This window comes from Aegilops tauschii, chromosome 5 (genome assembly GCF_002575655.3).
Source record: "Aegilops tauschii subsp. strangulata cultivar AL8/78 chromosome 5, Aet v6.0, whole genome shotgun sequence".
NCBI lineage: Eukaryota > Viridiplantae > Streptophyta > Magnoliopsida > Poales > Poaceae > Aegilops > Aegilops tauschii.
This window is the reverse complement of record NC_053039.3, coordinates 273,492,605-273,517,549: the sequence shown is the minus strand read 5'-3', so window position 1 is coordinate 273,517,549 and position 24,945 is coordinate 273,492,605. Positions and strand designations below refer to the sequence as shown.

Here is a 24,945-nt window from a genome sequence, read left to right as displayed (position 1 = left end):
CGTTTGATAGCACACAAGGTATTCCTCCGGTATCCGGGAGTTGCATGATCTCATGGTCGAAGGAGTATGTATTTGACACTAAGAAAGCAGTAGCAAAAACAAAACGATCATATGCTATGCTAACGATGGGTCTTGTCGATCACATCATTCTTCTAATGATATGATCCCGTTATCAAATGACAACTCATGTCTATGGTTAGAAAACCTTAACCATCTTTGATCAACGAGCTAGTCTAGTAGAGGCTCACGAGGGACACGGTATTTGTTTATGTATCCCCACATGTATTTAAGTTTTCGGTCAATACAATTCTAGCATGAATAATAAAATCATGATTAAGGAAATATAATAATAATCATTTTATTATTGCCTCTAGGGCATATTTCCAACAGATCTCATGTTTGTAGTTTTTTTTCCGAATAATACTATGTGCTCCCAATGTAAACTAATATATGCTTTCCAAGTGTGTGCTCCCAGCCAACATGGACTTCAATGTGCACTAACATGTGCTCCCAGCTAAACTAGTTTGTGCTCCAGTGAGGAAGTACAAAGAACTAAGTTGTGCTTCCGCCAGGAAGTAAAAATCATATGTGAAGCATGTCCATACTCCACAATAGAGTACATATGTGACCCCCTCCCCCAAGAATAACATAAATCTTGAGAAACCCCCCTCCCCCGAGAAAAAATCGATGCAAACATGTATCCAATGTACAACACATGTGAACACTAAGACGCACCACTTGAAGTGATGGAGTGCTTTCACGCCCAAGAAAGTGCCCCTGCAGGGGCAGCGCCGACGAGTTGCTCCCCTCGTGTGGTATACTTTTTCATGCTAAGAAGCAATTATTTGGTAGGACGTCTCCGCGAGTCGCGAGCACTCTGCACATAGCTAGCAGTCGAACCCCACCGTTCCTATTTAGCGCTTATGCGCTAGTTCCTATTGTTTTTGCAACTAGAGCGCACCCTGCTCGACCTTAGACTCGGCCCATTTAAGTTTCTTCTTATTTTCTCATTCGCACCATACATTTATATCCTTCTTTTGTTTTTTCCATCAGTCTTGAGAACCATCAACAGAAGGTTTCACCTTTTTTGTGGTTTTTTCTGGTTATTCCTAGGATGTTCTTTTTCCTTTTTAGTTATTCCTTCCCTTTTATTTTTTTCTTTTATCAAATTTGAAATCCTTTCGCAAATTCATGAACATTTTTTAAAATTTCGCAAACTTTTTTTAAAACCCACAAATTTGTTCAAACTCATGATTTTCAAATCCTTGATCTTTTTTCAAATTTATGATTTTTTTCGAGCTCGTGAAGTTTTTGTTTCAAAGTCATGAACTTGTTCCAAATTCACAAACATTTTTCAAATGCACAAACTTTGTTCGACTTTGCAAACTTTTTTGTAAGTAATAACCTTTTTTTCAAATTCATGAACGTTTTTTAAATTCACAAATCTGGAAGCTTTGACCGCTTGGTAGCGGCCGAACACTAGTGGTCAAAGCTAATGGGCCGCGGGCCGTGTAGAGATCGCGCGAGCGCAAACGTTTGGAGCGCCTGAAGCGCTGTATAGGCGCTTCCGTCTGACCCCGCGGCGTCTCCCCGCCCATTCCTCAGTTTGGCGGGCTTTCTCCCGCCCACCGAACCGCCCACCACGCAAGAAGTCCCCCCCTGGGAAAAAAAGGGGAAAAACCCCACACCAGAAGTCTGACCCCCAGAAAATCCCCAAATCTTCGCCGTCTCAGCTTCCGAATCGCCGGCGAGGAGGAAGGGAGCGGCGATGGCGGGGACCATCTCCCGCATCCGGCTGGAGAACTTCATGTGCCACTCCAGCTTGCACATCGAGCTCGGCGAGCACGTCAACTTCATCACCGGGCAGAACGGCAGTACGCTTCCACCCAAACCCTAGCTCCCCCGCGCCCCTTCTCTCTCTCTCACCCATCGATTCGCCTTTTCTTCTTGCTGCTGGCGCAGGCGGAAAGAGCGCGATCTTGACGGCTCTGTGTATCGCCTTCGGCTGCCGCGCCAAGAACACGCAGCGGGCCGCGACGATTAAAGATTTCATCAAGACTGGCTGCAGGTAGCGTTCGCCTTCTGTACCCACTAGTATCTTTTATTTTGTCATCTAAATCACTAATAATCCCGAGTCACTATCGGAAAAAAATATAGATTTTATCGCGTGGATAGTTGTTGGTTGGGAATAGCTGCTATGTGGTGCAGATTGTTATGATGATTGCTGCATTTCTGTAGATGGGTTTCCGGATACGATTTTTCCACACCATTTAGGAATATTGAAGGTTAGACCATCTCTTCGGTTGGGCCTAATCCCTGTCGATCCTAACAAGTTGGCGAGGTGTCGGGACCGCGGTTACAGCGAAAGCAGTGCTATGCTGCTTGCACTTGGGCCAATTTTCATTATATGAAAACATTTGAACAGCATGCGTTGCAGTAACACACACCAAGAGTTACCTGTCTGAGCCTTGTCCATACCTTTTGCCGTTGCACATGACACTAGTCACTAACATTCTTCAAAGCTGTATTAGCTGAAAATCTGCTGCAGTCATTTTTAGGAAATGTTGCAGCTGTATGGTTCAGAGAAAAGAATAGAGATCACATGATTTATCAAAAAATTATACACTGGTCTGGTTTTATTGTATTAATTGATGTATTTTTCAAACAGGGTACCAACTGTTGCACATCACACTGTTAATATTAATATTACTCCCTCTGATACATATTACCTGTCGCTCAAACAGATGTATCTAGCACTGAAATATGTGTAGATACATCCGTCTGAGCGGAAAGTAATATGGATTGGAGGGAGTAATAGAGTAAATTGCACTTTGCACCAGGCAGGTTGCCACTTCTTTCACTTTGCAGCAGGTCAGACGGAAGTTTTAACTGTGCACCAGATATAACACGATAATATTGTACTTTGCACTAGGTCTGTAGGTCCCATACAAACACTTGTTTGAAAAGATCCATAAAAAATTATACATGTTATGGTGTGAAATATATGCCTATAGTTCTACTTAGAAAGACATCATTTCGGTTGAAAATTCATACATGTTCGGGTAATCCAGACATCATTATTTTTTCATGGGTCATACAGTATTTTTCTAACAATGATCTGTAGGCATGTATTTCGTTCTATAGTAAACATGTAGCATAATAACTTAGTTTAGCTTGAAGATTTTTCTGTAAAAATTCAACAGAGGCTGCCTATTAAAAGCAGACAGTCTCTGGGGTTAGATCTTTGCAAATTGGTGAAATAGCGGCTGAACCTGGTGGTTCACTGACTGCCCTTGGCTGAATAAAATAATGTTAATCATTCCGAATGGTCAACCACCAGGCGGGCGATTGAACATTAAATCAGAAGGTTGTCAGGGTGCCCTGCTTTAGTAGCTATGGTCCTGCGTATGATTGTGGAATTGATGACTGCATCAATCATGATACAATATTTCTACTGTACAATCTGTGGTGAATGGTTTTGCATTTATCCTCTGACTGTTCTATCTCTCTTTCGTGTGATCGATTTTAATATAGTTTATTTTGTTAAATTTAAATCGCAGTTATGCGGCAATTTCTGTTGACATCAACAACCAAGGGGAAGACTCGTTCAAGCCTGATGTATATGGAAACTTAATTAAACTGGAACGCAGGATTACTGAGTCATCGAGTTCTACGATTTTAAAGGATCAACATGGTACTCATACTTGATCCATCCTCCTCCCAGTTGTTGGTTGTGCCCGTCTATTATAAACACTTCACGTGTAAAGTTGTTTAGATTCTGTTTTAGCTGTCAAATTTAGTACTTTAGGTTTCAGTTCCTTGTGTATTATTTTAATGGCAGCCGTATTTTTTCTGTGACCTTACCAGAGTTCTCAGTTTTTATTTGTATTTTTCTATTCAAAGATGACACATTTCTGAACTTATGATTGTTGCATTTCTCCATTCTTGTGTGTTGACTGCATATCTTTTTTCTGTTTAGTGGTTATCTCAAGTTTTAATTAAACTATCACATCTTTCCTATCCTTAGTTGTCTCAACTTTCCATGTTGGCAAACGACACACGTGTTGATTGTGCTTGACTTCTTACTGTACATGTTTGCATGGCTGCAGAAAGTGTGCTTTTTCACTTATAATTAGACTTCTTACTGTACATGTTTAGTGGTTATCTCAAGGTATTTACATGTTGCATCCATTTCCATACATTGTTAAATGCTACTACCTCTGTTTATAAATGTATAAGACATTTTGGCAGTTTAAATGGAACTGCCAAAACGTCTTATATTTAGGAACAGAGGGAGTAGTTAGGCATGAAAATAAACACTGGTAGCACTTAATTTCATTCTTTCCAGAAAAAAAAACACTTAATCTTAGTTGAGCTTACCTACAGATGGTGCTACCACAAAAGACTTCTGCATGGTCCAAATTGCATCACGCACATCTGATTGCTGTTAGATCAGAGTCCTTGCTTAAATTGAAAGTGACAGTAAATTCTGAACTGGTTAAATAGATGGTTGCTGTGAATTTACCAAATTGATCAAGCGGATGATTGCTATAAATTTACTAAAACCAAGTTGTACTAAAGGTACGACAAGTAATATGGGTCGGAGAGTATATTAATTAATTAACTACAGTAGCTATTCTTGTATTTTTATTCTAACTGCACAATATTTTTACCATGCTATACTATACTGCGCCTATTGTGATCATATGTGCTGGAACAGGTAGGAAGGTGGCAAATCGCAAAGATGATCTTAATGAGATAATTGAACATTTTAATGTAAGTTGCTTGTTTGCTGATACTAATTTTTATGTAGTGGTTTCACTCATCCAGTTGTTTGTTTTACTGTTTTCTTTCTGTATTGGGTCAGTTATGAAAAAAAAACGTGTAGAAACTGACGGACCCTTCATCTACGTGTCCTCGCTGCACCTTTGCGTGTCTTTATGTAGATAAATAAATGTATGTAAGGATAAGATATATTAAAACAACTGCAAGAAGACACCATACTCTCTTCCTCTCTGGTTTTCTATCTCGCTCCGCCGCGATTGCGCTATTGGTCAGCTTCACAATCACATATCCACCCCCCCCCCCCCCCCCCCTTCCTGTCTACTTGCTCTCCTTGTTTTCTCTCTACTCAAGACATGCATGAAGAAATTTCATTGGGATGCGCACATACATGCTAATTGTTCTGTTTTTGTCTTATCACTGTAAGGTCTCCTTTGGTTCATAGGATAGGAATAACATACAACAACAACAAAGCCTTAGTCTCAAACAAGTTGGGGTAGGCTAGAGCTGAAACCCATGAGATCTCGCAACCAACTCATGGTTCTGGCACGGGATAGGAATAACATAGGAATAGGAAAATCATAGGAAGTGGGATGACATGTACATCAATTCATGGAGGGAAAGAGATGTCATTTGATTCATAGGATATGAATTTTTTCATTGAGTCTATGCTAATGGTTTTTTCCTTTGAAATGTCAAGGATTTATTCCTATCCTACATAGAAATAGGAACCCATTCCTACAAACCAAAGGGCTCCAAAGGAATTTTACCTATAAGATTCCTATCCTTTAGAATTCCTCTGAAATTCCTGTAAACCAAAGGAGGCCTAAGTATGTTCATGGGCTAATAACTCATCCTGTACCCATGTTCTCTCCTATTAGTAACCCAGCTAATTCAACATGCATGCACATTCTAAGATATGACAAACTCACTAACCAGTATAAACTTTACAAAATAGATGTTAGCATGCTTGTGCTATATTTATGAGAGGGGAGGGAGATATGTTACTCGCTATGGGGAAGAATTGGGAAAGGGGTTGATCCAAGCTCTTTGCACAAGTATGGGTTTAAGAACTGAAAAGAAAGGGATAAAAGTAGAGACCATGTGAAAGAGAAAGTAAAGCCTGTGCTTTACGTGCCTCTGCAGAGCGAGCAGACGCGCGTCACCATCACCTCAAGGAACTTCAAAGCGAGCGGAAGCTCCTTCCTTTGCCTTTGCCATTGGCCTCACCATGTCCGCTTTTCGCCCCTAGCCCATGCTGCCAGATCTGTCAGTAACACATGGCATGTCAACCAATGGGAAAGGATAGAGTGACACAGTTCAGTTGGTGCACTACGCCTGCCTATGTACAAGAGCTTGTTGAATCATCAAGCAGGTCTTCATATCTGCAGAGCTTACTGAATTATCAATCAAGCCTTCGTGTACGGAGCTTACTGAGCTGTCAAGCAGGGCTTTGTGTGCACAAGTGCGCAATCATAGTAGCACTTCACCTAATTCCCTCTTGCACCTTGGTCTGTCATCTTCTCTAATCATACCTCATGAGGACCAACCCTCAAAGCAAGGAACTTGTCTGTTGTCGTGGCCCGGCTTTCATGTTACTTCCTCCGCCTTGTATCTGGCGTCTTGCCCACACACATGTAGACAAAGAGGATTTGTACCTTGCGATTCAGCACACGGGAACCAGCCTAAAAGGCAGCAACTCATGCAGCAAAGCAAGTGATTTGGACAAGCTTACCCCAAAAGTTGGTAACTGGTGTCTACCCTGAAACACACATCATGGTCTTATTCCGAACATAATTGCATTTTACTAACCGCATGGCATGCCTTTATAGTAGCAAGCGACTCCCTAACTTGACCCACACGAAAATAAAGAACGGAGCTCTAATTTCATGTCTCGGCTAAACACAAGGAAAGTAAAACAGGAATTCATTGTCTCTTTTTTTGTTTTTTGCACCTTGCACTGGCAAGTTTCTTCGGTGGAAAAAACAAAATCCTGAATTTCAGCCTTTTCTGGTTCTCTTCTCTTCAAGCCGATATATTTTCTATAATAAACTGAATTGCATCCAAAACGTGCACAATAAGGGATCTGGCCGTGGTGCCCATGATCGATGGCTACTTCCATCTAACGCAGCATGGGTCCAATTTGGAAACCTTTAATGTGATGCCTCCTCTTGATATTATTTAGCTGCTATAGAAATCTACTTTGGATGATTCCTCTGAACTAAAATAACCTCCTGAAGAGCAACATGTCTACACATAGCAGCAGTTAACTTGTCTTCATCATCGTAAGATAGGCGCAAGAACCTTGGGAGTGTAAGCAATTGGTGCATCAGTAGTTTTTATGATAAACTTCGCTGTGTCGATACCTAGAGTTGGATTTGACTAGGATTTCACGGCTGTGTATCAGCATTATTCTACCATTCATGATATGGACCTGAGACCGTTTTTTATACCTTTCTGTGGAAGTACCTTGAGTCCTTGATTGAATGTCAGGATGTTTTATGTTTCTACATCCTGATCCATGTGCAACTTTTCAGATCGATGTTGAAAATCCTTGTGTAATTATGAGTCAAGACAAAAGTAGAGAATTCCTGCACTCAGGAAACGACAAGGATAAGTTTAAGGTAATCATCAGTTCTTTCAGTTTCCTGCTGATAGCGCTGTATCAATATGTGTGCTTTACCTAGTTTTATTTTATGTGTTGGAGCATCTATGGTTTTCTGGACTTGAATGGAATTGTATAGTCATACTCTGCAGGGTCCCATGGTATTTAGTCAGTTCTAGATCTATTCAGTCGTCTTGTGAAGCACGCCTTCTGTTAGTCAATTGTATAATACTGTGGTTGCATGTTTATTTGCGTCCCAGTGGATGGGTTTCCAGTTTTTCATATAACCAATTACTCCCTCTGGTACACATTAGTTGTCGCTCAAACAGATGTATCTATAGCACTAAAATACGTTTAGATACATCCATTTGAGCAACAAGAAATACGGATCGGAGAGAGTAGCATTTTTTATAGACTCCAAGATCATGATTTGATGAGAACATGGCACTCAATGTATTTAATGGCAGGCAATATATCTTTTGGTAGCTTATGACTTCCTATGACCCTTGAGCCGAAGTGCTATATAATGCACTGATGCTGTTGATTTGAGCTCATAATTCTGCCTTGTACCTGTTCTTGCTATATCACTTCCTCTGTTATAACTCTGAGTACTGCTCTTGTTCTTATACTGTCCATACATTATGTCTTGTTGCAGTTCTTTTTCAAGGCTACTCTTCTTCAACAAGTCAATGAGTTACTGGAGACAATAAGAGATCAGCTGAACAATGCAGACTCTGTTGTTCAAGAGTTGGAGAAGTCAATTAAGCCAGTGATGAGAGAACTTGATGAACTACGAGAGAAGATAAAGAATATGGAACACATAGAAGAGATAGCACATGATATCGATAATTTGAAGAAAAAGTTAGCCTGGTCATGGGTTTATGAAGTCGACCAGCAAATTGAGGAACAGACAGTGAGACTCCAGAAACTCAAAGAGCGAATTCCTGCATGCCAAGAAAGAATTGACCGAAATACAGTAAGTTATGACCTTTTTGACTGGAAACTCCATTGTGCTATTGTATCCTCTGAGCACCAATATGGTTTTCAGTGTAATTTTTTTTGTAACAACAAGAACAAAATCAACAACTGATCCTTTAGTCCCAAACACTATTGTAATTTGCTTTGTAACACAAACATAAATCATTGCAACCCATAAGACAGATAACCCTCCATCCTTGTAAAAACGTTATAGAATAATTCCACCACACTAACAATCTAATTCATGTCAGGAAGAAATTGTTGTTTCTTGGTCAGTATTTTGCCAAATTCGTTTGAAAATGTATTGGCTATTCCATTTGCAGTAGTACTGTCTAAGAAAGTACCCCCTCCGTCCCAAAATAAGTGACATGGTTTTAGTTCAAATTTGAACTAGAATCACGTCACTTATTTTGGAACGGAGGGATTATCTTAATACAGTTCAAAATGGTCTCAAAGAATTTCTTGAACATATATATGTTGAATTTCCATGTGTTTGGCTTGTCTAACTTTATGCAAGCTTGCTTATGATCATTTACTGAATTATATCTTTGCATCTTTTAGGTCGTTATAGATGACCTGAAGAAAGAGCTTACTGAAAAGGAAGAACTTGTAAGATCTTTAGGCGATAAGACTCATGAAGTGAACAACATGAAGAAAAGTATGGAAGATAACATTGCTGAGGTATGTGAGTAGTTGATGTAGCATCCATTATGTTCAGGGAAATTTAATCATATTTGAACCAGAAGCTGTAGAGCCACGTGCAGCTCTCTTGTCTTTTTTACATGGAAATGAAAAAGTGATAGTCATGATACATGTAGGCAAATTATGACCGTTAAAGCATCAATTGTTAGCAATCCTTCTGGTTATCACATCTTTGTGTCTACAGTGCTTATCAGGCCTATAAGTTGTTATTATCTCAAGTTCTGATGCTGGTCATTCGCGCAGAACTAAATCTGCAATAATTTCTGGCTTAATGATATGTTCATTTTGGCTGTATCAAAATACTGCCACAAATGAGGTCCTAGGATTCCTATTGGTGTCAGCTTAATTTTGCCTAGTATTAATTCTGTTTGAAATATAAGGTTTACATGTTTGGTAATCTTGTTTGAATATATTGCATGTAATTTTTTTCTTATTTTCTCTCCTCATTTCTGAGTAAATACCCACACTATCTGATCCCTTATTCTCAAGACATTAAGATCATGGACATCTATCTGCTACGGACATGATTGTAGAATGACTTCTACTTGTCTTTCTTAACAATTGTCATGTTCCTTTTGTTCACAGGTTGTGAAGTTGAAGATAGAGCTAGAGGCAGAGCATGAGCGCGGCACACGTACGCTGGAGAAAATGAATGGCCGGTTGAAACAAATGCAGGCACAACTCCGTGATTTCCAAATGCAGCATATGCAATTTACTCAAGTAAGCTGTTCTCTCCCATAAAAATAATTCCACCATACAAGTATGTAGTAGATAGTGTTACAAAAGATTTAGTCCGTCCACCTGCCTAGGCAGCTGCCTTCCAATGGACAGCCTGCATGGATTGGTGAAGATAGAAGGGAAAATCTAATACACCACAATTCACAGCAGCCTGCATGACAGTCTAATGCTATTCCACCGCAGGCTACTGTAGGTACCACATTGCTCTAAAAAGTGCACTGCACATCATAGGATGGAGCAGCGAAGGAGTGAGCTGCAATCTGGATCCACAGCAGAGAGGATGGAGCAGGGGAACCAGACCAACAATTAGGATGACATGGTTCTTAAAGCGTAAATCTAAGCTATGGCATACGCGTCACCGCTAAGGTGTCCTAGGATTGTAAGGCATAGCCCTCACATTTGACATGCACTTGACTGCCATAGAGAAGTCTCCGTCACCGCAACGGGTCTTTTGGGCTGTGAGGAAGTTATGTGCTGTATGGATAGTGGCAACCTGTCAACGTTTTTCATTTAGTAGATGTGTTGATTGTCTGTTCCTACAGTGTCTAAGGCGTTGCCTTACCTCGCCCAAGTGCTGGGCATCTTGCCTTACCGCCTTAAAACTACTAAGGCTAGGGGATCTGGTGATGGTTTAGGAGGAATCTAGCTAGGCGATTGAGATTGAGAAAGAGAGGTGGTGATTTGTGGAGATTTGGAATCCGTGATACCAAGGCGGCAATGAAAACTCAAGTTTTCTCCATTGTTGAGTGTTGAGGGCAACCCAATTTCCTTCTGTCCCCTTTATAGTCTTTCGCACAATCCTCTGCTTAACAAACTTCACAGCTGTTGCCTGTGCTGGCATTCCTAGATTGCTCTTCTTGACGCTGTGCTCCTCGTAGCTTTTGCTAGCTCTACCAGTTGCTGCCATTTGGCTACCCCGATGAGCTCAAAACCACTGCCTTTAGCTGCCTTCAGACTGGGTGGCTTGGCGCTTTGGTTGCTGCCTTTCGTGAATTGTGGCATGATCTTGAATGTCATGGTTGAGACCCTGGCCATTTATCAAGAAATGAATCGGCGGACAACCTCTCTTTCTTTTTTCTAATTGTGTAGCTGAAAAAGCTTCGTGTCACCATCCCTTTATACAGTTGGCAAGATCACCTTCCTTAAAGATTATGAATATATAATTTCATCTGATGTGAACTTTAGGGTAATTGTTGTGTTGAGGGGCAGATGACAGTGTTGAAGGGGATTAAGAATTGGAAGGTTTATCGACTATAGACTAGGATGAGAGAACTTTTGGATAGAAATACTGAAGGCATGTTTGGTTGCCTTCCACAGTACCACACTTGTGTCTCAACTCTCAAGTGTCAAGTCTGGCAAGCACCAGTCTTGTAGTTGCCGCTTGGCAAAAGTTGGCTAACAAATGAGACTGACAGGTGGGTTAGGAATCTAATAAAGGTTGGCAGATGACAACTGTGTCTGCAACCAAACAACTGCCAAACTGTCTGTCTAACATTTTGTAATATTTGGCTACAAACAAAACATGCCCTGATTAAGGATGGCTTGATTGGACCCCTCACACAAATCTTAGTGTTACCTTAAAGTACTCCCTCCGTTCACAAATACTCCAAAATTTGTATGGACTACATACAGATTGAAATGAGTGAACAAACACACGAAAACGTTTCTATATACATCCGATTCAGAAGAAAGTTAGAACATCTTATATTTGTGAACGGAGGTGATAGTTCATTTTAAATAAGGGGAGCATCGCTCTATTAACTGGACTAATCACATTTTTGGTTTCCACAATAGCCAACTATGACCACTTCGTACCTATATTGTCAAATGAGATGATAACCTGTTCCTCAGAAGAAGTTTGGTTATCCCCTTAAATATGAAATAATCGGCGAACCTTGATATCAGTTGTTGCAAAAGATTACGCTGCCATAGCATGCTGTCGATTTCTTTGTATTTCCTTGGCTTTGCATGCTCGAGTTTAGTTATTCTGTCTGAATCACTTCGTTATCAATCGGAAGGCTGAGGCATCTCAAATTGAGGAAGACATGCAGAACATACAACGGGACATTGATTATCTTGATTCAAATGTTACAAGGTCATTCTCATTAATAGTACTTCTTACTTTGCTTAACTATATCCAAGTAAATATCTTGGTTGTTTGACTTCACCTCGTGTGCCATTCAGGTTAAGAGAGGAAGAAAAAGAATTTTCTGAAGAGTTATCGGGCATCCAAAAATCTATCAGTGACATAGCAAAAGAGGTACTTTAAACTCAATGCCCCACTTAGTGCAGGGTGGTGATATTAAACTCAATGTGCTGCCAGTAATACTGCTTTCCTGCATACTGAACTTTAAACTCAGTAAACACAGTAAATGTGATAATGTTACTCGTCCACCCGAGTCACACATAAGACACATTTTGGACTAGAAACATTTGCTAAAGAAAGGTCCCTAAACCATAATTTTGAATTGTATCTTTTTTGTATTATGGAAATATTTCTTGAGGAACGTACTTCTACCATTTTTGTATGGCCTAAATCTCCATTAAGATATTGTTTGGTCAGTTTGGAGAATAATTTACAAGCAAAAAATATATTACCTTTTGTATTTCATAGTTCCTTGGTGGCATCCATTCCCTATTGATGTATGGATGCGGGAATATGTTTTCTAGATAATGTAATTATGTATAATGTTATTCTTAAAGAATGTGTATTCTGAATTATGTTATTCTTAGAGATTGTTTTTGCTGCTTCTCATATGTTTTGGCTTCGTTCTGATTCCTAATACTTGATGTGGAAAAAAGAGCGGCAGAATGTGATTACGCAATAATTAGGCTTAATTTTACATTCTCCATGTACAAGTCAACTCTGATTAGATTCATTAAAAATTCCAAATATGTTTGCACATGACACGTAATGTATGAAAGAGTACCATGTCCATGCGCAATGCCCCTTCTCTTCACCTTAGTTGACACTCTATTAACCCTGTTCTTTGATCACATTTTCTCCCTTTTGCTGAACTTAAAGAACTGCTGTCATAGCTCTACTTGTTTAAAAAAGTACTCCCTCCGTCCGGAAAAACTTGTCCCAAGCTTGTCCCTCAAATGGATGTATCTAGCACTAACTTGATGCTAGATACATCTATTTGAGGGACAAGCTTTTTCGGACGGAGGGTTCCGACTGAGGCTGAAAGTCCAGAGTTAGGGGCAAAATACATCTGGGTCAAAGTTAGATTACCTGTTTAAATACTGTGGGCTGATTTCAAGCTCGGAATGAGCTTTGGTTCAGCATTAAGTACCTCCGAAGAAGTGTTCCTTCGACATTTATCTGAAAAACATCACATAATTATCTGCACCATTTGAAGTTCACAAGTCCTCTATGCTTTCTTGTGTTGTTGGCCAACTTTGCCTGCATTGAAACATGTGGCTCTTGTACCATTTATGCCATTAAATTTATTTCGCAGATAGCTGAAAGTGATAAAAGGATACTCCAATTGAAATCTCACATGGATGGTCTTCAGCAGCGTCAAAGTAATACGGTATATTCTCTGTTTACAGTAGCCACTAAGCAGTGTACACTCCTTTTTATGATTATAACCCTGCTTCTCAGGATGTAATTGATTTTAGTAGCAACTCCTCTCTAACATGTTTGTTTTTATGCAATTAATGCTTTGTCTTAGGTAACGGCATTCGGGGGACAAAAAGTTCTGAAACTCTTGCAATTAATAGAATCAAACCATGGAAGATTCAAAAGCCCGCCTATTGGTCCGATAGGGGCTCATCTGGTATGAAAATGCTGATTTATCATGATTCTTGTCTTGGATTGGTTAGTCTTGAGTCTAGAATATGTACTAATAATATCTTGTGAAGTACTACCTCCTTTCCGGTTTATAAGGCTTGCGCGTATCCCTAGATCTATAATTTGACCAACAAAACATGAGTTGTATAGTCTAAAAATTATACCATTAGAAAGTATATGATTTGAAGTTTCTAATGATGTATTTTTTTGTGATATATAACTTGTATTACGTTGGTCTATTTATCAACCTAAAGATACACACAAGCCTTATAAACCGGAAAGGAGGTAGTAACTTGCAAATGATAATTTGCTACTTATATCACTTAGCACTTGTTCTGATCTGCTGTATTCTGTATACACTTCATCAACCTATCCCCCCAAAAAAAACTTCATCAACCCATATTGCTTATATTCTCATAGTCTTGTTTTGTTACCATCTCACATGTTTATAGCATGTCGTTTTGTCTATCTATTTGTTTATCCACGACTTTGTAGATGGCAGCCTAACAATTGTTCCCAGCTACAGGTCTATGCTGTGTTCTGTTAGTGCAGCTGTATTGGTTCTTACGATGTTCTAACCCATCCGAGTACTTTATTACTGTGACCGGTCATCCATATTGCTCTGTCCTCTATTCCTCCTAGCATCTCCAACTGCTGTAGAGCCTGTGTTGACTCTGGAAAGTACTAAAGTCTGGGAATGTCCAAGATTTTCATACATGTGCTTCAAATTAGAATATGGAAACTAAAAATTGCGTGCAAACTTTTGGCCGTTTGTGCAGGTGCATCAAAGGGGCAGGAGATTGCGCGAATCTTTTGTAATATAAACTCAATCTTTTTTGTACTGTGGGAAAAAAGATCTTAACCTAATCGGCCATTGCTAACATGCTATAGGAATATCAACTTAATTTATTGCCAAAGCTCTAGGGCCTTAATATACAGGAGATAAACTAGGAATCGGAAAATACAAAAAGGAAATACAAGAAACCTATTACAGTATGTACTTCTCTCTAACAACCTCAATGTTGACTGGTGTTTGCACCCTGAGTTCTTGACCCACTCAATTCATTTATCCCTTCAGAAATTAAACAATTTGCTCAATCCTTCCTGTTGATTTCAGTTCATTGGAGTAACTGTATTCATATTTCTTCTCATTGCATCAAATAACATGAATGCAAAATATATTTGTTGTCTTATGTTATCCCGTAGAAATAGAAATTTAAGCTTTAGACGTTCTTGTCAGGGATTATGCCACTATACTGCACTTACTTTCTAATGCAAAAGAATGGTATAAATTATAGCCAGTTCTTTCATATAGCATTGCCTTTTCTATCATGTAAGTTATGGCTGCGTTACTTCTTCCAAATCTTAATAATGCTTTTTGTCATGCAGCAACTTGCTAGTGAGTCCTGGTCTGTCGCGGTTGATTGCGCATGTGGAGGGCTTCTGGATGCATTTATTGTCTCATGTCATAAGGATTTACAAGTTTTGCGAGAATGCGCGGGTAGAGTGTATTACAATAACCTTCGAATTATTGTGTATGATTTCACTAGACAGCGGTAAGATTAAAGGCTGTCTTTTTCAACATTTTCTGTTTATTTTTTATGAACTCTAATTCTGTGACCTCCTATAGATTGATCATTCCAGATGGTTCACTTCCTACAACAGAGCACCCCACAGTACTATCAGTTATTCAGTCAGAGAACCACACTGTGCTGAATGTATTGGTAGATCAGGTACTGCATTATGTAATCTTCAAGCAACTATGTTGGTTTCAATAAAGTGGTCCAATTACTCCAAACAGCAAGGAGGCACAAAATTGGAGTATTATATAATGGAATTTGACTATGCTTACTCCTATTTAATGTCGTATTTTAACTATTTGATATCTTTGGAAAAGTTGCAACAACTGAATTCATAATTCCCCGAATGGATAATTATTTTGAATCCAAATAAACTGGATATCTATTATGAAATAGTTTTTAATTATGAGATATCAATATGCATCACACCGTTTGTTCTCTTATTTTTGGATCCTTCTGTCCGAGATACTATTATTACAGCAGATATTTACTAAAGTTTCTTTATGTCAGGGTCATGCTGAAAGGCAGGTCCTGGTTCGAGATTATGAAGTCGGAAAATCTGTTGCATTTGATCACAGGATGCGGAATATAAAGGAAGTCTATACCTCTGATGGGTTCAGAATGTAAGTCTTGGTGGTGGTACTCTGCTCGTATTAGGTTTGGTCTTATTCCAGCAATTAACTTGTTATATCTAGCAGTTTGGATATAGTTCACCATTAAGTAATCCTTTGCTAGAAGTAATTTCAGAATCCTATAGGTATTTCTATCTCCATGTGCCCCCACATGTTTATGTAATTGCGAATTCCCACTTATAGATTTAGTTTTGATGATTTATCATCTTGCTATTTTGTGGAATCGACTAGTGGCTTGAGATCAGTTTTCTGGAGTTTCCCAGTGCAAAGAGGCAGCCCGAGGTAACTGCAGGGGAATGGTTTGATGACATACGGGACCACTTGGAGGGCACCCTAAACCATAGTTACCTGATTCGCAATCCGCTGATTTGTGATTCATGGTCGCTGCTTTCTAAAAATAGAGTTATCTGGGGTATATACAGCTCCAATTCACAAACCAGTAATGGGGTTCCCAAAGCGGTAAATTAGTCCTGTAATAATCAATATAGGAATTAGTGGCTGGCAAGGCAAGCAAATTGACCACAGAAGTTGTAGCTTAATAACACAAAGGAAAAGAAAAATGCAGAAAGAGAGAAGTTGAAGGGCTGGCATCCAGCTTACGGTTGTAGCTTAACAAAAGAAAAGGAAATGAAGAAACTGAGAAGTTTGATGGCTGGGCACCCCCCTTAGGACCTCAGCATTTCTCTCTTTTGTTACCGTGTCCTCTCTGGCAACCCAACTAAACCTCTCAGGACTTGTCTGTTCCTCCTGCAATGTCATTGACGGCTACCCAGCAGCAAGGTTGACCAAGTGGGTTTCAGCTCAACGGGGGCGACACATGCATGTTCTGACAGCTGCAATGCAGGCCTGGTCGAGCAGCGTCAGCAAGGGCATAGTCAAGCAGTGGCAGCAACAGTGTCAATTGAATTCTGCTGTCTCTGTTTGGATTTTCGCTTCACTTCTCTATGAATCGCGAGTCAATCGTTTGCGATCTGGAAAATGCTAAACCCCTAGGATGCTGATATTCTGTTTATGTACCGGTTTAATTATAATAGCCTCATTTTTGCTGATTTAGATAAATTTCACTGACTATTAAGCTATTGTATGTAAGCTTATTGGAAATACTTCTTTTAGCTAATTTAATAGAATGATTTCATGTACTAACAAAATGTAATATTCTTTTTCAAATATATAAAGCCAGATTTTCAAGATGTTGTATTCAATCATATGTTTTTAATTGTTCATACATATGTGAAGTATTTTAAGTTCCTTTTTGTGTTATTCATTTATTTTGATGTTTCAAAGTATTATGCCCGGACTTTGTGTACCAAGTGAATAAAATCTGCCACCAAATTGCTACACATATATGTAATTACCTAAAAAATGCATAGCATGGCAGCAAGAACATTGTCACATGGACAAGAACCAATATGCATTATTTTGGCCTCAACTATTTATCTAGATCACAAGCAATTCACACTCGGCCAAACCTGAAATCCATTCCTCCTGTAATTTCATCAACTATCATCCATTTATCAGTACAAGCATCCATTCATCAGGAGTAGGAAACCAAAGAAAAATTAAAGAAGAGATCCAAAGCCCAGGATCCAGTGTGGACTTGGGGGTCGCTGGATGGCAGGCTGTTGTGAGGTAGATCCAGCGCGTGCTGGAGGTTGCTGGATCGGCAGGCTAGAGGTCCTGCTTGCGCCGATGCGGGGCTGCAGGGCCAGCTGCCAGCTGGGGTCGTTGTCTTTGGAGAAAAGGGGCGGGGAGGAGCAGCAAGTCGCCCTTACCGTGTCTGTGTTTCAGCTCCCACAGCAGTTCTACAGTTCACTGACGCATTTTCTATTCATGAACTTCTTTTGGGAAATAAAGCATCATGTAAATTGCTAGATAACTTAGTTATGGAAATGAGCATGCTAGGTGATATCTGATTGCTGTATGCTCATTCGTTGACTTTTTTTTGCCATTGAATTTTTCTTTTAGGTTTTCTAGAGGTTCTGTTCAGACTATTCTTCCTCCAAACAAAAGGCCAAGACCTGAGCGTTGGTGCAGTTCGCCCGCAGAAAAAATAGCTGAATTGAAGAATGAAGCTGACGATATTCAAAGAACAATCTCGGAAAAGAATGCTCAGAGAAGGAAGTTGGTTAATGACCGAAGTAACCTTGAACAGAAAATAGCAAATTTGAAGGTAAAATTCTTATTGATGTGTAATTCATTTTAATTATCTATTAACTTCCCATGTTGGTCTGTAGAGAAAACGAGAACCTGAGGAGCGCCATTTAATGAATAAAAAAGTGCAACTTGAAGACGCAAAGAGAGCTACTGCTGAAAATAATAGGCACGCTGCTGTGGATACCACTGAACTAGAGGAGGACATAAAGGTCCGCTCCCAATTTCCTTTCTCGAGGAACCATCTATCTCATTTCACTGCACTAGGTACTAATCTTTGTTATCTAAGCAAGAACTGTATCAATTTTCTCATGGTACTTATTTCTGCAGGAAGAGAAGAATAACATTGAGCAGAAAGAACTATCACTGCAGAAGACTAATGTAAAGCTGTCAGCAGCTTTACGAGAAGTCAATGATAGAAGAATGGCTTTCAAGACCTTTATGGGTATGAAAAATCCACAATATCAGCATTGATGATTTTACCATCTCTTGCTGGCATGTATTCAAGTTGTTCAGCATTTGATTTTTCCCATTTCAATCTTGAGATGGCTAACCATGCTTGCAACATGGTAGCGTTTTACTTTAGAATTATGCTTATTTTAGACTTGTATATGATGCACGCAGAACTGTGGCGTTAGCTTCTCTGAAGTAGGCATACAACAAATTTGACTGTTCAATTTGTTAGGCAATACTTAGCAATAAGTCTGTAAAAGGATTCAATATATCATAGTGATAAAGCTAGTATGTGACCAATTTGTTAGGCTATATCTGTCCTCTGATGAAGATAATATACCTGAATGATACACTCCTGAATTTTCTTGTGCTCTGGTGTGGGCCTTCATGAAGAAATTTGCTAACTGTATTTCGAAAGGCACATACCGTAGAGCAATCACCTGGTCCTGCACACAGGAGTGAAGGAAGCATCAACATTAATATGCTTGGTGAGCTCATGCTTCATAGGGTCGCGCACAATTCTGATAGCACATATACTCAGAAAAAAGGGGAAACACCAAAATCCTCAAGTAACCACCGCGGCGAAGTCACATATGCTGTCAAAAGAGCCACAGCTTGCAACTCAGTGTCTGCACTCTGAACCGGAAACTGCAGCTTTGTTTCTTTTCTCCCAGGCGATGAGAACCATCAAGAAAAACACACATTTGCAGTTTGACCTTCTCACACAACTCACCAAGCCACTCTTAAGAAAGCATTGTAGACATTAAACTGATTACAGACCAGTGCCGAAAGCCATAGCAAGAAGGGTGTGGTCATGTGGGCCACAAGAACAAACGCCTGATCATGGTCACGGCCATGCTCCTGCTTAAAGCCAGATTGCAACAAGACAAGCCTTGTAAAGAGAACAATCGGAGCGAGTCTTTAAGTTTATAGACCAATTGAAGGCGCATGTCTGAGATCAAGTTCATGGGATGAACGCTGTAAGAAAAATCAACGAACGAGGGAGAGAAGGAAGAAAAGGTTGGCCGGTGACATTGTACCTGTTTTTATGAAAGGATAGCGAAGCAGAATGAAATAGACGAGCTCCTTTGTGCATGTTCTTCGATGTGGAGCCTGAACAGAGTGGGAGTCAGCGGATGTCAGAGGTGGGTGGAAGCTATGTAGTGGAGCAAGCTGGCGATTGAAAGTGGTGTCAGTCAACCGGGGCAACTGCTGCTTGCGACGGTGAAGGTCTAGCAGACGCGTGTGCCGCGGGGCCGGAAGACAGGGGTGGGGCAGCAGCGGCTTGACTTAAAGCAGCCTGGATCGGGTGGTCGATGGAGCTGCTGAGGGTCGGGTGTGGTGTCTTGTGATTGCGTTTTAGGACAGATTGGGGCATTTGCTGCTGCAAGGATGGCTGGTGGCAGATTTGATCTCATCAAGGAATTGATCCGGGGGGATGGGAAGCAGAAAATCACATGCAGTGTGTGGAGATAAAAATCGATCGAAAGTGGAAATCGAGATTGAGACAAATTCGATCAGATATGGACGAGTTGCGGAGTCCAAAAAAACCCCCTAAATCTACTCTCTCTATTCCTAAATATATGACGTTTTGGTAGTTTAAATTGAACTACCAAATATTTAGCAAGGGGGGAGTAGTACTTAGATAACATGCGAGGAAATATGCAATTTGTATTTCTTTGAGGTCATGGGCCGATACAATACACCTACAGGCCTGACAAAACATGCAGAAACCCCATATACAACAGGCATATTACATGTCTATGATATACAACTTTCAACAGTTTCCAGCTCTTTCCAGTTGGAACTTGTTTCTCAACTTTTTCCTGTTGAAACTTTGCTTTTCTTTTATTTACAATATAGTATTTGGAAATAACTGGCGTTTTTTACCCATCAAGCACTAGTTTTATGCTGAAACTTACGGATAGCTGCTGCCAGACTTCTGCCCATGTGTGAATCAGGTGGTAATCTTGGCGCGCTTGTAATCTTTTCTGGTGTTTTTTTAATCCATGTGTGTGCTGTGGATATTCTGTGGGAGTGTCAAGACCTTTCTGGGTCTGTTTTGTTTAGTGTTTTTCTCTTCTTAATATAATGATGGGCAGCTCCCCTGCTGGTTCCATAAAAAGGAAACTTACGGATAAACCTATCCATACTTTGATCTGTTTGATTGTTTGTTTGACCTATACATTACCTGATACTACTTGAATACCAAAATTAAATTCCCTTTACCTTCTGCATTAGATGCATACTTTAGAAAAAAAATACGATGCCATAGCTATGGAGAATGAAAAACTAGATTTTTTTTTTTGTTCACTAAATCTCTGTTTTAGGTTCCTCTCATCCCATACTTGTAGCCTAGATTTCCTTTTACAGAAGATGTTCTTCAATGCCTGAAACTGAAAAAGTATATTTCTGTTGTCTATGGCTGCCTTCTTAGCTGTAACTACTATTCTCCGCAGATTCTAACAACTTTTTTTGGTTTCAGATTCTGTGAATGAGGAGAGATTACATTTTAGCAGCGCAAATGATGAACTAGATCTTGTTAAGCGTAAAATAGATGCAGCTCAGCAGGTGCTTCTCCTTATCTCAAATCCATAAGTGCTATACAGTTTGCTCTAGGTTTGTGTTTCTATGGTCTTTCGATGCTTTGAGTGTAGGTGAGATGTACTGAAAGAGCATTTCTTTAGTCCATCTGCTTCATGAAAGCATCAATGAGCCACATATTTTCCCTTTTCCTTTCTTATCCCATAAATTTTGCATTGTAAATGACCCCCTTTTGCTGAAATTAGAGCTGTCATTCTTTTGTTCTACAGTCACTATGGCTCATATGGTCTTGTGCCCCTCCCCATTTGATATTTCCATTATGGATTTTTTTAACTTTGGTTCAAATGTGAGAATATTTATTATACTGTAGAAGTGGATAAGCATCACATTATTGTTTCGTTAGAATATGGCGCTAGCTCTTCACCTACACCACTTATTCAGTTACTCTATGGATTTTTTGTTTGTTAAAATTTGCCTCTACTGGACACAGATTATCACCATAAACAGCTTGGTCAACCAAGCGGTGTCTTTTCCTATTGGGAAGAAGTTTGAAAATTGTGATGGCTCAATTGTCTGTAGCTTGTATTTCTGATGGTAGTTTCTTTCAATGAATATGTGAACCAGGAGAAGACTCACTATGAAGGTGTCATGACAACTAAAGTTTTACCTGATATTAAAACGGCTGAAGCAGAGTATGCAGATCTTCAGCAGCGTCGGCAGGTTTTTGTTCTTTACTGGCACTAATGGCCTATTTTCATTTTGTTGAATTATGATTGTTTCTGTATGGTTCTCTAAAAGTGAGTGTGTTCTGTTATAGCTACAGACAGTGTGCGCCTGAAAGTTCACATCGCCAAAAGAATTATAAAACTTGATAAGAGAACGGTTTCTTAGTAAGTGTCAAACATTCTGATGGAATTAACCCTGTTGCAAGAGGAAATAACAGTGATAATGCTCAATTTTATTAATTGGCAGGATGAACTACGAAGTAGTAAGATTAGCATGAATGTTCAAATAATTTGTTTTTATCTGTTGGATGGACTAAAGGCTTTGTTGTTGTTGTTGTTGTTGGATGGACTGATGGTGTTTCAGTATGGTCAAGAACCACCAATCTCATGTTGTTTTGGTATACTCTTAGAAAAGGTCATACCTTGAATAGTGGCCGAACTTAAATTAGCAACTCCAACTTAGCATTTGTGTACTCATACTGTCAACTTGGTACATCCAGCGTGCATGTTTTGTTAATTTCTATGAAGCATTTTTAACACCTGGATATATCAAATCTTCTGTGCTTACATTCTGCAGGAGTACTTCAAGAAGGCTTCAATTATTTGCTCTGAGAGTGACATGGAAGCTCTGAGTCATGTTGCTGGATCCACCCCTGAACAATTAAGTGCTAAGATAAATAGACTGAAACAGAGATTTGATCAAGAAAGCAGAAGGTTTGGAACCACCAACTTAGTCGTAGTGGCAGAAAAAAGCTGATGCCCATGAATTTTTATCCTTTTTTCATTAATAACAGTAATAATATGTGAGCAGATATGCCGAGTCCATAGATGATCTGAGGGCATTGCATGACAAAAAGGAACGGAAAATCTTAAGAAAGCAACAGCTGTATGCAGGTTTTAGGGTGAAATTAAATGTAAGTTCGTTCAGTACTTCATGTTTTCTGGTGACATCTTTGACTTTTTCAAACTGGTGCTTTAGTTGGAAAAAATATATTTAATTGAATTAGTTATTACTGTTTAATCTTGGTTGTAGAAATGCACAGAACATTTGGGGCACATGCAATGGTTGATCAACCCAGATACATGCGGCTTCCAGTTCACAGCTGTCATTTGTGAAATGCTTTTTGAGTCAACTCTACACATATGATTTCTGTGTATCCAATCTAATTACGTAAAAATGATATTAGTTTTCAAAGTTTTGAATGTTTCACTAGACCTATACCCAAAACAGCAGTTGGGTCTGTTCTTGACCCAAGTTTATTGCCGTGCAGTCGTGTCAAAAAGCGTTGGACTTGCGATGGAAGAAGTTCCAGAGGAATGCTGGCCTTTTGAAGCGACAATTGACATGGCTGTAAATACAAGTTTCTTGGATGTTTATCATCTGTTTTTCTGCAGGTTTTGATTTCTCTTATCTGTCAGTTGAAATGGTTAGTCCTGATTGGTCGACCACTTTTATTGTTTTGATTGAAGGTTTAATGAGCACCTGGGAAAGAAAGGTATCAGTGGGTTCATCAACGTAGATTACAAGAGTAAAGTTTTGTCTGTTGAGGTGTGTACCTTTGTAACATTGCCCCTTCGATGTGCACCTAGTGGCTGGAGAAGTTGTGCTTCATCACCAGCCCACCTGCATATTTTTGTAGTGATTTATGTAATATTTCTTAATGATGTTTGATGTAGTTGACGATGCCTCAAGATGCATCCCGTGATACCGTCAGAGACACTAGAGGACTGTCAGGTACCTTTATGTTTGCCATGGTTGTATCTTGTGAGATAGTGTTTAATTTTTTGTTATTGGTATTTCGTAGCTATGCTTTTGATAACTACAACTTTTGATATGCATCTTGATCCAGGAGGGGAGCGATCTTTTTCAACACTTTGCTTCACTTTAGCTCTTCATGGAATGACAGAAGCACCTTTTAGGGCCATGGATGAGTTTGATGTATTCATGGTGAGCAATCCGATGGTTTTCTACAATAACCGTGTATACCACAAACAAAACCTTATTGGCGGTATCTGATTTCTGCAGGATGCGGTGAGCCGCAAAATAAGCTTGGACACCCTTGTAGATTTTGCTGTTGCACATGGGTCACAATGGGTATTTATAACACCTCACGATATCAGGTCTGAAAATTGCCTGTGGTTGCTCTTGTTCCAGTTTCTTGCAAATTGATATTTATGACATCTATGTTTCCTCAGCATGGTGAAGCCTGGAGATCGGGTCAAGAAGCAGCAAATGGCCGCCCCTCGCGGTTGACTCAGGGCTTAGCTGCCTGTACGTCGTTGCGCTTGGCACTGTATATATCCATCGATCGGGTCAAGAAGCAGCAAATGGCCGCCCCTCGCTCGGCACTCCTAGCCTCAGGATCCACTTCTGGCAGAACCTCTTGGGAACTGCTCATTTCCTTTCTAAGTTTTGTACATAGCTTGTTTCGAAGTGTACCTGCACTTGTTTTGTTATTTAGGACTATCGGGGACCGACGTCTCTGGCGTGAAATGAGCTCTTTGTGGTGGCATATACGTATCTGTCAGCTAAAACATTTTGCATTGCATGATACTAAGTGAAGCCAGGTGAAAAGAATCCGCCCAGTCCTGGTGCGCCTGGCACTGATGCGTTAAGCAGTTGATTTGCTGACTGCTGAGGGCTTCTATACCTTAAGCTCTCAAAAAGGTGTTAACTTCCATAAATCATACTCCTATTTTTATTTACTTTGCATATTAACTTAGTTTTGGTTCAAACTTTGACCAAGTTTATACATAAAAAAATTAACAATCACAATATCAAATCAATACCATTAGAATCATATTTTAATATATTTTCAGACCATATATATCTTTTATTGTGAAACTAACCTCGTCAAGCTTTACCAAGTTTGACTTGGTTCAAAGCTAATATCTGGAGTAAATAAAAATGGAGGGAATACCTTCCCATAAATATCCATGAAAGCAAATCACGCCATCTAGCTGGTACTACCTTTGTCCTGGTTTATTGGTCCCATTGTATTTTGTGCCAAATATTGATCATAGATTTAGGATGGAAAACCATATACCATGCTACAATCGAGTTCGGGTGCCGCTTCAAACAATCTTTTCTTCACAGGCATAGCCTTCAAATTTTATCCAGACGAATGATCAAGGTCTTTTGCAACTTAAACATGCACGCAAAAACGGTTGGGAGAGCAAACAAAAGGAAATGGATGTAGGTTAAGTGACCTACATATGTCAAGAATCTGAGTAAATAGCATAGAACTACCATAATACG

General features: G+C 39.6%; 1 protein-coding gene across 1 annotated transcript; it reads left to right on the top strand.

Moving 5' to 3' along the window:
- Positions 1-1,632: 1,632 nt before the first annotated feature.
- On the top strand, positions 1,633-24,264 carry LOC109741316 (structural maintenance of chromosomes protein 6B). Its single transcript, XM_020300389.4, has 28 exons — positions 1,633-1,874; positions 1,963-2,068; positions 3,561-3,694; positions 4,721-4,776; positions 7,320-7,406; positions 8,043-8,363; positions 8,927-9,046; positions 9,653-9,787; positions 11,824-11,900; positions 11,990-12,065; positions 13,267-13,341; positions 13,483-13,587; positions 14,991-15,157; positions 15,232-15,334; positions 15,692-15,804; positions 17,779-17,983; positions 18,048-18,176; positions 18,295-18,409; positions 20,903-20,988; positions 21,586-21,681; positions 22,264-22,400; positions 22,498-22,600; positions 22,958-23,037; positions 23,157-23,235; positions 23,364-23,421; positions 23,537-23,634; positions 23,713-23,807; positions 23,883-24,264. The coding sequence occupies exons 1-28, from the start codon at positions 1,769-1,771 to the stop codon at positions 23,938-23,940; spliced, it is 3,120 nt and encodes a 1,039-aa protein (XP_020155978.1). The 5' UTR covers positions 1,633-1,768; the 3' UTR covers positions 23,941-24,264.
- Positions 24,265-24,945: the final 681 nt, after the last annotated feature.

Bases quoted from the DNA above. Each gene is read 5' to 3' on its own strand.
- LOC109741316 (XM_020300389.4), top strand. From the start codon at position 1,769: ATGGCGGGGACCATCTCCCGCATCCGGCTGGAGAACTTCATGTGCCAC. The intron at 22,601-22,957 runs GTAAGTTCGTTC...ATTGCCGTGCAG, and splicing joins GTTTTAGGGTGAAATTAAAT to TCGTGTCAAAAAGCGTTGGA. The intron at 23,038-23,156 runs GTAAATACAAGT...TTTTGATTGAAG, and splicing joins AAGCGACAATTGACATGGCT to GTTTAATGAGCACCTGGGAA.